General features: G+C 40.9%; 1 protein-coding gene across 6 annotated transcripts in view; it reads left to right on the top strand.

The window, feature by feature from the left end:
* KANSL3 (KAT8 regulatory NSL complex subunit 3) overlaps positions 1–12,787 on the top strand; it is a 165,655-nt gene that overhangs the window by 59,114 nt on the left and 93,754 nt on the right. For all 6 annotated transcript variants that reach the window (XM_033947699.1, XM_033947698.1, XM_033947701.1 and 3 more), the window contains exons 9-10: positions 3,883–3,954; positions 12,434–12,508. In XM_033947699.1, coding sequence (XP_033803590.1) covers positions 3,883–3,954; positions 12,434–12,508 — 147 coding nt within the window. The remainder of the gene's footprint in view (positions 1–3,882; positions 3,955–12,433; positions 12,509–12,787) is intronic.

Below are 12,787 nucleotides of genomic sequence, written 5' to 3'. Positions count from 1 at the left end.
TTGCTTTCTCTTCAATCCATCTCTGCCAGACACTTGATGGTTCTTCTAGACCACATGGTCACAACTGTCCATGTAACACCATTGGCAAGGCTGCATCTTCACCCTCCTCAGTGGACCCTTGCTTCTCAGTGGTCTCAAGCGATGGCTCGTCTCTCACAAGATTTATATGTGACATCCTCTCTTCTGCAGTTGCTTTCATTCTGGTGACTTCTTCCAATCTATCCAGAGGTCTCCTTTTTTCACTTGCCCCCTCATCACAATGTCATCATGATGGACGCATCTCCTTGTGTCTGGGGGGCTCACATGGACGATCTTCAGACTCAGGGTCTTTGGACCACCGAGAGAGGAAATTTCACATCAATTTCCTGGAACTCAGCAATGATTTTATGCCCTCAAGGCCTTCCATCATTTACTCTCCCCTCAAGTCCTCCTCCTTCACACAGATATTCAAGTAGCTATGTACTACATAAATGAGCAAGGAGGCACGGGCTCTCTCCTGTTGTGTCAGGAGGCTCAAAAAAATCTGGACTTGGGCAACAGCTCACAGTCTTTCTTGAAAGCTGTCTACATTGAAGGGCAGATGAATTCCCTAGTAGTCAACCTCAGCAGAATTCTTCAGCTTCATAAATAGCCTCTCAACTCTGCCATTCTCCAGTCCATCTTTGTTCAATGGGGCACTCCTCAAGTGGACTTGTTTGCGACTCCTCACAATCACCGGTTGCTCCAATTTTGCTCCAGCCTTTCCTCTCCCCTCCGTCTGGAAGCAGAGACCTTTCTCCTGGCTGGGATGGGTCTGTTTTTCTATAAGCATTCCCTCCATTTCCTCTCATGTTGAGAACTCTGTTCAAACTCAAGAGAGAACCAGCCATCATGACTCTCTGTGCTCCACCGTGGTCCCGGCACTGGCGACTTATGTTTCCTCTGTGACTTTGTCATGATCTTAGAATCAAGATGCCTAGGCTATATAAAGAAAACAGAACATTAGTTGATACATGGAAAACCTTAAGATATGTAAATAATCTAACACCTATTCCAATTCACAAATCAACAAATCAAACTATTTGTCTAAACTCCAAGATTCAAATTGGCGGTTTTAAGATCATCTGGAAGCATTGGATGATGGTAGGTATAAGTACATTAGAAGACATTTTGTCGAATGGTAAGTTGCTTGAGTTTTCACAGTTGCAACATAAATTTGGTCTTAGTAAATCACAAAGTTTTAGATGGTTGCAACTGAAGTAGGCCATTTAGGTAGGGTTCCCTGAATGGAAAAATCTCACTAATCAATATAGCTTGGAATTCTTATGCTTTCAGGTGGATATTCTAGGGCACCAGGTCGCACAGTGGTATAAATTAATATCTGGATATATGATTAAAAAATCAAAAACTGGTCTTCGGGACATTTGGAGCATTGAGATTAAGCATCAAATTACTGCATCTCAATGGTCACGAATTTGATCTTGGAGGATGAGATGTACAGTATCTGCATCTATGAGACAAACTTGGTTTTTTTTCTGTTACATAGAGCTTTCTGGACCCCTGTTCATTTACAAAAATTAGATAGCTCTAAGTTTAATAGATGTTGGCATTGTCATCTCGAAGCTGGGACTTTAGATCATTTATTATTCTATTGTCCATGTATTTTGGCTTTTTGGAAATCAATTTTGGGTCAAATAAATAGGTTGTTAGAAAATCCGGTAGCCTTGACATATGATATAATATTTTATTTGGCATGTCAATGGGAGCAAAACAGATTTCTTCAAAAAACAATAAGCTTTTACTTATTCTGACTGGAATTGCCATTCAACATATTACATTTAATTGAAAAATCTGAGTAGATTAAATTACTGTTTTGGGTGGAATTCTGTATTTTTTATATTTATAAAATGGAAAGAACGTTAGCCATACAGAGAGGATATTTTGGTAAATTTTGAGATGTTAGAGGACCATTAACAGACTTTTGTAATGAGTAGTAAACATTTTCCCTTCATAAGTTAATTGAAATGAGGGGATAGGGATGGGTGGGAGGGATGATTTTTTGATATCTTAATAGAATATATATTGTATAATATAAATTAATATTTTTGATGTGATAGGGATGGGAGGGGAGGTTAACTTTCATTAATGTCAGTTGATGATAATAGTAATACGAGTGATTTTTTTTCAATTCAAATGTTATTTCTTGATACACTTGATGTAAGTTGTAAAATGAATTAAAATTATAAACCTAACACAGTGGCCCCGGCAACATTAGTTCTCCTTTCTACTTCATTTCAGCTCCAGGGAGCCCATTTCTCTTCCAGTTTTTCCTGCTCTGCTTACTCAGAATCAGGAATCACTTCTACATCCAACCTGCAATCACTACACCTGACCGCTTGGTTTCTCTCGGGCTGAATCCATCTCACTTGTATCTATCTCAGCCTATTCGTCAAATTCTTGATGCATCCAGGAAACCAGCCACTCAGCTATGTTATCAACAAAAATGGAATAGGTTCTCTTCTTGGTGTCTTCTTCATCATCATGATCCAACTTCATTATCAATAGATTTGGTGTTGGATTATCTGCTTCTTCTGTATGTTTCTGGCCTCAAATCTACATCTGTCAGAGTCCATCTCAGCACTCTTACAGCTTTTCACTCGCCAGTAGAGGGTAAACCTCGCCAGTAGAGGGTAAACTGCTCATCCTTTGGTCTCCAGATTCATGACAGAACTTTTCAATGTGAAACCACCTCTCAAGCCTCCACCTGTCGTCTGGGTCCTTAATGTGGTCCTTTCCAGTTTGATGAAGTCCGCATTTGAACCAATGGCCACAGCTCATTTTTAGTTTACCTGAAAAGTGGTCTTCCTTATGGCTCTTACCACTGCCAGGAGGGTCAGTGAGTTACAAGCATTAGTAGCAGATCCACCCTTCACAGTTTTTCATCATGGCAAGATGTTTCTGCGTACACGTCCAAAGTTTCTTCCAAAAGTTGTCACTGAATTTCCTCTTAATCAGTCCATTATTCTACCACTGTTTTTCCCTAAGCCTCTTTCTCATGCTGGAGTACTCGCTTTGCATACTTTGGACTGTACACAAGCTTTGCCCTCTTACATTGACCGGACAAAGCCACATCGAACAACTCCCCAATTGTTCATCTCTTTTGATCCTAATAAGTTATGGCATCCTATTTCTAAAAGAATGATTTCCCACTGGCTGGGCTGCCTGCATCTCGTTCTGTTTGCTCAGACGGGACTGGCACTGGAGAGTCGTGTCACAGCCCACAAATTAGAGCTATGGCAACTTCTGTGTTTTTCCTCAGATCTACTCCTATTGAGGAACTTTGTGCAGCTGCCATCTGGTCCTCAGTTCATACCTTCACTTCTCACTATTGTCTGGAGTCTTTTTCCAGACGGGATGGGCACTTCGACCAATCTATATTGTAAAAATTTCTTTTCTTACGGCCAACTCTCCCACCATCCTATTTCTGTTAGCTTGGAGGTCACCCATGCGTGAGAATAGGCTGCCTGTTTGTCCTGGGATAAAGCACAGTTACTTACCATAACAGGTGTTATCCAGGGACAGCAGGCAGATATTCTCACAACCCACCCGCCTCCCTGGGTTGACTTCTTAGCTGGCTTATTTTAACTGAGGGACCGCGCGCCCTGCGTCAGGCAGGAAGGCACTCACACATGCACGGTTCGAGTAATCGCAAACTTTCTAAGATCTTAAAATGGCAATGCACTTTTAAAGTGGTCCATACCGGGGCTCCGTCGGTGACGTCACACCATACATGAGAATATCTGCCTGCTGTCCCTGGATAACACCTGTTACGGTAAGTAACTCTGCTGAATCATCACATACTGGTCACTGCAGACATTGTTCTCTTTTTGTTTTCTTCTCCAGGTCCATAGCAACTTCCCCCACAAGCCTATCATCCTGATAGGCTGGAACACAGGAGCTTTGGTGGCCAGTCTTGTAAGTGTCTATGAAATGCCTTTATTTTATAGTGCTATGTGTGACTTCTATGGATGGTATGAGAAAATGAATATGGTAGATGGGCGTAGCTGTGAGGCTTTAATAATTGTCACAAAGAGGGCAGTTTTCAAACTGCCTTCACATCCACAGTCTGTATGTCTTTCACTTTGAAAGTTGCCTTAAAGTATTCTTTTTGTATGAATACTTCTTCCCAAGTTAATGTGCATTTTCTTTTCCTCCTGCTAGACTGCTAAAAAAAATTACTGGGCAAAGATCAAAATGGATTACGGTATTAAAAATGAATATACAAACAATAAGAAAAACAGTTTTTATAGGAAAGAGAACAAGCATTCACTCAGACTAAAAGTTATTGAAAAGCTAGACAGTTACAAGATATTTTTTTAATTGTTCTCAGTCATTAGAGCAGCCATCCAGTATTCAAATGATACTGAAAGCCTGGAAGAAAAAGTGGGTTTTAATAGAGCCTTAAATTTGATGTTGATCAGCCCTAATAGAAGAGGGTAGGTTATGCCAAAGAAATGAAATAGGCAAAATTTCTTGTGGATTCATGGTAAACCGATCTGGGTGAAGGAAGAACCAAATGATGGGCATCTAGGGAAGATCATGAGAGGGAGTATAAGGGATTGTTAAAAAAGAGAAATAAGGAGGAGACCTGATGTGTGAGCCATATACAGTATTTGACTGGAAGCCAGTGTAACTGAATAAAAAGGAGGATAACGTGGTATTGTATTCTTGCTTTGAACAGAAATCAGATAGCAAAGTTTTGGAGGGTTTGTGAACAGCACAGCTGTGTGGAGGAAATGCCATAGTAAACTTTATTACAATAGTCAATACGTGAAATAATGAAAACATGTATTATTTTTTTTTAAGGTATATAGCAGGAGTTTCAAAGTCCCTCCTTGAGGGCTGCAATCCAGTTGGGTTTTCAGGATTTCCCCAATGAATATGCATGAGATCTATGTGCATGCACTGCTTTCAATGTATATTCATTGGGGAAATCCTGAAAACCCAACTGGATTGCAGCCCTCAAGGAGGGACTTTGAGATCCCTGGTATATAGGGAGGCCTTATTAAATATTTTACAAACAGAACATGGTTGCCTATGCCAGAGAACTCATTTCAAGACCAAATTTCATAGATAGTGAAAACGTAAGTTGGGCATCTATGAGCTAACCAGAGAAATGTCTATCTAATATAATAAAACCCTAAGCCGCGCGTGTGCACTCCCACCTGCGTGCTCCCGTTTTCCATGCACTGTAGGGCACCGCAGGTAGGAGTGCGCATGCGCACTTAGCTGTGGCAGTGGCCGATTGACAGAGGCAGCAAACATGCCACGACTCCCCCCTCCCGCCCTCACTCACCCACCGTCAGAGAAACATCGCTATGGCTGACCGCATTGGACCGTGAGGAGGTCATTGGGAGTGCTGGCGGCGGACACGTGCACAGAATTGGCGCTCGGGGGCAAGTAAAATGGGAGATGGGCCTTAAACTGCTGGCCTATCTGCTATCCACCTTGTGCAAACCTAAATCCAGGAAAAGCGGCACTACTGATAGAAGTTTATTGTTAAGATTAAAGGTGCTGTGGCGACTCCTCTCACGAGCCACACCTGCGTCGGAGAAGGCTTCCGCAGCGATCGTGAGAGGAGTCGCGGCGGCAACTTTAAACTTAAAAATAAACTTCTACCAATAGTTCCGTTTTTCCTGCTGTGCCCTCTCGATCTCCTTGATCACTGTGAGTGCGATGGTAGGCCACACTGCGGGAAGCAAGGGGGGGGTTGGGGGAAATGCTGCTGCACAGGGACCTGCTGCTCAGAGAAATGAACACAGAGGGAAATACTGCTGCTGTTGCTGCACAGGGAAGTGAGGTCAGGGGAGGGAAATGCTACACAGGGAAATGAAGGGGGAGGGAATGTTACATATGGAGCAGGGAGAGAGACAGGTAGAAATAAAGACAGACAGACAGCGGGAGGGAGGGAGACAGAAAGAAAGGAAGAAAGACAAGGGCAGGAAGAGGGACAGAAAGACAGACAAAGAAAGGGGGTCAGGGAGAGAGAAATACAGCAGGAGATAGAGAGACAGAAAGAAAGAAAGACAGACATCTTTTTTTTTTTTTTTAATTCTTTATTCATTTTAAAACTTTCATCAAGTGTACAAAAATTTATAATAAATAAAATAAATCTAAGCACTTGTGCATCTTATAATTATAAATATAACCCTCCCCCTCCCACCCTCGAATCCCTCTACTTATTATATTTTCATATAATGGAAACCCACCCCCCACCCAACCCTAAATCTTACATAATTAATAGAAAAATATTAGAAAAATGGCATCAATCATGACAAAAGGACGTTAATGGCTCCCAAATTTTAATAAAATTTTTATAATTTCCATTCTGTACCGCTATTGATCTTTCCATTCTATGTATGTGACATACTGAATTCCACCAAAACTTAAAATTGAGCCTACTATGATCTTTCCAGTTATTAGTAATATGTTGGATGGCAACTCCAGTCAAAATCAATAAAAGTTTGTTATTACATATTGATATCTGACTCTTTTTTCTCATAGACAAACCAAAAAGCACAGTATCATAAGATAACGCTACATGGTTTTCCAATAAACAATTTACTTGATCCCAGATTGAGTTCCAAAAGACTAAGATATGGGGACAATAGAACAAAAGATGATCCAAAGTCCCTACATCCAGATTACAATGCCAGATAGACATCTATTCTAGCACCCATTAATGTAACGGGCTTAAAGACTAGTATTGAATAAAGATAAAGAAGATGATGAAACAGGAAAAGGACTAGTGATCCAATAGGCAGTTGTCTTTTATGGATTAAGCACTAATCTATTTATTGCAAGCCAATCAGAAATTGATAGAAGACAAAACTAAAAAGGAGCTGTATTAGGAGAGCTGGGAAAGACTAGGAAAACTAGCAAAATATCATCTGCATAGATGAACAATCTAATATTAAATTCTTGTGTCAGTTGCCAACAGATTAAGAAATATATTTAAAAAAATAGAGGGGATACGATTGATCCCTGATGGAGGGACCCCACAGCGAGAAGGGAAGTAGTTCAGACTATTGAGGGCTGGATTCTCAAAACTTACCATGCCTTTAATGATGGTTGCTAAACCAGTTCCAGTCAGTTTAACATGCCACTATTTTACTGCCCGATTATCAGAACAGTTCACCGTGGACTCTTCTGAGCTTCCTAGCAATATCTGACTCTGCCATGCAAATGTAGTACAATGAAGTCATTACTTTTAAAATGGTAGTAAAATGGGCTTATTAATATTTAAATGAGCACTCCAGGTGATTATCCATCATGGGTGATTCTTTAGATGAAGTGCTGGCTTTTAATGACTAAAATTACTGGCTTGTCCAGGGGTGCTGGTACTGTGAAAACTGTTTCAGATGCATGTATCTGGCTGTTGCTCGTGATAAAAATTTTAAAAACCCCACACTGTACATATAAATTATAGTAATATTGTGATAGGGGGAAAAAATCTCAAAAGCATGCATCAGAACGTGTGTATTAAAGGCGCATGTATTAAAAGTGTATTCAAAGTCTTATATACACTTGTTGAAAGCTGACGATTGCACCTCCCCTCCTTTCCCCTCTATCCAATAGCACTGGCACGCCTATGATTGACATAATGACGTAGCATTTGCTGGTAGTTTTCTGCTCTTCCTATCCACCCATGCCTCTTTCTGTGGACTCTTCTGTGCATGTGCCAGCGACTGATCTCATGTAAATTTGGCGACCCTCCTTGAACCTCTTTACATGCATGGTTCTTTGAGAATGGCTCATATTTTTTTTTGAATCGTTAGATTTTTGGCTGCTACAGCGACCCGTCGAATTTTACTGTCAATATTAGAGAATCCGGCCCTGAGTTCCTTATGGCCCTGGACATTCTTATCTGAATATCTAGATTTGTTCAGACCACCAAGAGTTCCTGAGGTTTTGTGTTTTTGGCAGCCATTTTCAGTTTAGGTTGATGCCTTTTGGTTTGGCTACAGCACCCAGGACCATTTCAAAAGTACCTGTTACATTAGCATATTTTCTTAGGGAAGGGATAACATAACTGCAGGCGTAAATTAGGTCAGTTTAGAATTGCTTACATGGCTCCTGGTTCCCTACAGGAGACAGGTGCAATGAGGAATGTGAACGTGTAATGGAATAATACTTAATATTAGTATATTTCTTACGTTTCCCTACAATCTGAATTCTTAGCCCCTGAACCACACTACCAAAAAGCAATTAGACCAGGCCAGGTATTATAAAAAATAATTTATTTTAGAAATAAGTAGCAGCCACAAGTGGTCATATTAGTTTAATGAAACTTATACACTGATCAAACCAGGATGTTCAGGGATATTCAAGAGACCTTTTTGCATCCTTGCATGAACACTTTTATCAGAGTAAACACATGATTATTCTACAGACCTAAAATTATACTTCCTAGTTTCCCCCACTAAATAAGTAACAGAGCTTTGCTGTATACTGGGGTGGCACTCGTCTGCTTTGTTTTACCCAGCAAGAATCTTGCTGCTGCGTTTTGTACTATTTGGATCTGCCTGATCATATACTTTGGAACACCTAGTAAGTTTGCATTGCAGTAGTCAAAGATTGAGAGTACTAGGGATGTTATTACATTTGACATTGCTTAATGGGTTAAGTAGGGTTTGAGTCCTCTAACCCAGTGGAGTTTGCCATAGGCGTTTTTCACAATGCATTGGATTTGTATTGTCGTGTCTAGGTTTGAGTCCAGCCAAACTCCTAGGTTTCTCACTCCTTCCATGGATGATGTTATGATTTTCAGCATTCTATGTCAATCAGGAAGTCAAATTGCCAGTGTTCAGTCCACAGATTCCAAGAAAAAGGACCAGATTCTGAAGAAGTTGGATATTAAAAGGGTACTTCTCTGATAGCCTGAACTCATTGGTAACCTCGAGATATCTGACCATGGTTTTGTTCTGCCAAATCCAGCTAGACTCAGTGCACTGGCTTCCAAGGTCACAATTTCCAGATGGATCTGTAGGGCCATTTAGTCAGTGGGAGCCAGTCAGGAAGCTGCTCAGCGCTGAGCAGCAGCGCCAAAGCGTGCTCCTGCTCGCTGCTGCTCAGGGGCTGAAGAAACCCAATCTCGTGGCAGTCATCACCGACCGGGTTAACAGTGGGGCAGGAGTGTTGAAAGCTCACTCCTGCCCGCTGCACCTCTGGACCTCTAGGGATTGGCAGAGGAGGTATGAGGACAGGGCAGGGGGTGGGGACAGGGTGCAGAGCCTGGGCGGGACGGAGAGGGCTGGGTGTAGAGTCTGACAGGGGAAGGAAGGAAGGAAGGGAGCCGGATGCAGAGTGTGACAGGAGTTGGGAGGGAAGGGGACTGAGTTCAATGACTGACAGGGAGGGAAGAGGGCTGTGTGTAGTGCCTGGTAGGAAGGGGGCTGGGTGCAGTGCCTGGCAGGGGAGGGAGGGAAGGGGGCTGGGTGCAGTGCCTGGTAGGGCAGGGCACTTCAATATTAAGCCACCTGACTTATATTTAAGTCACAACTAAACTACTGGGTAAAAGTAGAACACTGAAGTTCCCAAAGTATAGAACTCAACACCAAATTAGGAAGTGATGTAATTTTGGGAGCAGAGGAGAAGTTTTACTCTTGATTACAGCCAGCAAATGGGGGGGTTCTCTGAGGAAGCCACTGGCGAAATGCGTCAGGATCCGCGTGAAGTGAAACAACTTCCTTTCTTCTTTATTTCAGTTAAGTTAAAAAATCTTTTTTTGTTAATTTATGAGCTTTATTTAGAACTTTTTTGGAGTTTGTTCTACATTACTAAGTACACTTGAGATTTTGTTGAAGTCTATTTCATCCCCTTTCTACCAAATGAAGATGGTGCAATGATAGACGATTGAAAACACTCACAGGGGAGCATTCCCCGACTCGTGATTTTCTCACCGTTACACGGTTCTGAGCACCACGTTGGTTACAAAGGCTGAAATAGTCAAAGTTCCTATTTTTTGTTTTGGTGTTATATTTGAGTCAACCATTTTCCCTCCTTTTTTGGGGGAAAATGGGGGTCTCAATTTGTATTCAGATCGACCTTACGGTAGCATTTCTTCAAGAAACGCACTTGAATAATTTAGAGCATTCCAAACTTAGAAGGGATGGGGTGAGCCAAGTGAGCTTTGCATCTTTTACCTCTAGGAAGCAAGGGTAGCAATTATGATCCATAAGAAAATTCCTTACAACATATACAAGCAGATTATAGATCCCAATGGGCGTTACATCATATTAGTGGGAGAACTGTGGGGGCTAACATAGTGTTAGCTAACATTTACACACCGAATATCTACTCCCATTACTTTTTTTCCTTGCTGGTGGGAATCCTCTCTCCTTTTTCTGACAGCTACTTAATTCTGGGGAAGATTTCAATATAGTAGCCAATCCTCTTTTGGACTGCAGGCCTCCAAAGCCCATACTGAAGGGTAGTGGTTCCTGAGGAGTGAACTTTCTCATGTAAGAAGAATTGGGTTTGCTGGATTCTTGGAGAATCCTTCACCCAGATGGTCTCAATTACTTGTTTTACTCACACCCCCATAATGTTTACACTAGAATAGACTATATGCTCCTTTCTGAAACTTTATTCCCTATACTGGCCGGTGCTACGATGACTGCTGTGCTTTCTGACCATGTCTTAATAGGGGTCACTCTACAATTCACGCAGCCGCCCTCTAGGAGTATATGGCGTAAGTCACCTAGTCTATATTTAGACAAGGATTTTCATCCTTACATAAAATAGGAAGAGTTTACTCAAACTAATTATGTGGATGACACTGGTCTGATTATACTGTATATTAGGAAGCTGCTAAAGCTGTCATGCGTGGCCACATTTTAACATATTCAGCCTCTTTGAAAAGGAAGTGCGAGATAGAATTATTACTGTTATCTAAAGAGCTACAGTGCCTCCGTATGCTGCATATTCATAGTTTAACTTTTGAGTTGAAAGCTAGTGTGGGGAAAATCAAAGCACAATTTCGTGTTATTGAGGAAGACGTGGATTGGTAGCATGGAATTTTGCTACTCCTTGGGTTTTGGCCAGGTACTAGGGACCTGGATTGGCCACCGTAAGAACGGCCTACTGGGCTTAATGGACCTTTGGTCTGACCCAGTAAGGCTATTCTTATGTTCTTATGCAAAAATTAACTTGCTTCTAAATCAAGAGTGGAACACAGCATTTACTTCTATAAATATAAATTACACATTTGGGGGAATAAATAGGATGCATGTTGGCTAATTTAGTCAGACCTTCCAAGTCCAAACATATCATAACTAGTATTAGAGACAAAACAGGTAAACTTCAAACTCAACATCAGGCTGTCTTAGCCCAGTTTGTTCAATTCTATAAGACTGTTCACTGTCCAGATGTACAATGAACAAGCATGTGAAGAATTCTTTACTAATCTGAGGATACCCCGATTGACATTAGATCAACAGAGTACACTTAAACCAACCGATCACTGGGGAGGAAATTCAGAGGGCAATAGGTACATTGAAGCTATAAAAAAACCACCAGGGTTGGGCTCTGAATTAATTCTCATTTTTTTTAAAACATTGTTTGTCTACATACTCTACACAGCATGTTTATAATACTTGAGTATTTTTATTTGTAATTACATATTAGCATAGCTTTGTAATGACTTAAACTATGTCCATAGAGTATCTCAAAACATAAGAATATAAGAATAATATTGGGAAAGTGTATTACTACATCCAGCAGTGTGTTCACAATTGATGTGTGTTATGGTTGGAGTTAAGTTGTCAACATGACATATGGTTTTCATGGATGATATTTGTTGTTGGTGTGCTTTGCTACTGCACTAGAGGTGGCATCGATGATTGATATAAAAAATATTGAGATATAGTTATTTTTAAACTGAGTGTGAATTCTATGGATAACATTCAGTAATATTAGGGTTTTCAATCTTATTATAATAATTTTTTTATTGACTGAAAAACAATGTACAACCAACATGTCCAGCTGAACAAAGCACTGTACAAAGGAACAAGTATATGTTCATCTGGGTGAGCCAAACATAAACAATGAAATTACATATATATAAACCCTTGTCACTCCCCCCCCCATTAGACAGAACATCTTATGTGGAATTTGACCATGGGTGTTTCTTCTCAAAAGATGATCAATACAAATTAAACCCTTCTCTCCTCCCTTCAAAATCCTGTGTCCAATGGCACTAGGGTTTTTGGTTTTCTACTGTATTGAGTATGGGTTCCATGGTGCGACCAGTAATGTTGGGGTTTTAATGTGCACTTCAAGGATCTGAAGTTGATACAAATGAGTGCATAGTGTGGTACTAAGTGGGATGCATTGTGTTTTGCATTGACTGAGGTTATTTGAGCAAATATATTTATCTGCTTTTATTCCTGAGGTTTCAGTCATGGAGTACGTGACTGCTGTGGTTTGCCTTGGGTTTCCTCTGCTTACAGTGGATGGGCCTAGAGGGGTAAGTACTACTCATTAATTGGCTATCAAATCTCCAAGTTCACAGTGTAAAGTGATTGAGCTGAAACTGTTGGGTTTTTTCCCTCACTGTAAGATGATCATGCTGCTGCAGGACAAGGGTCTAGAAATCAACTTTACCCCACTAGGCTCATGCTAATATGCATCCATGCTTCAAAAATGATAAGATAAATAATGGGGTTCTCCAGGGGTCTGTGCTGCAACTACTGCTTTGTAACATATTTATCAATGATCTAGAGATGGGAATAACTAGTGAGAACAG

This window comes from Geotrypetes seraphini, chromosome 6, assembly GCF_902459505.1.
Source record: "Geotrypetes seraphini chromosome 6, aGeoSer1.1, whole genome shotgun sequence".
NCBI lineage: Eukaryota > Metazoa > Chordata > Amphibia > Gymnophiona > Dermophiidae > Geotrypetes > Geotrypetes seraphini.
This window is presented reverse-complemented; position numbering and strand designations above follow the sequence as displayed.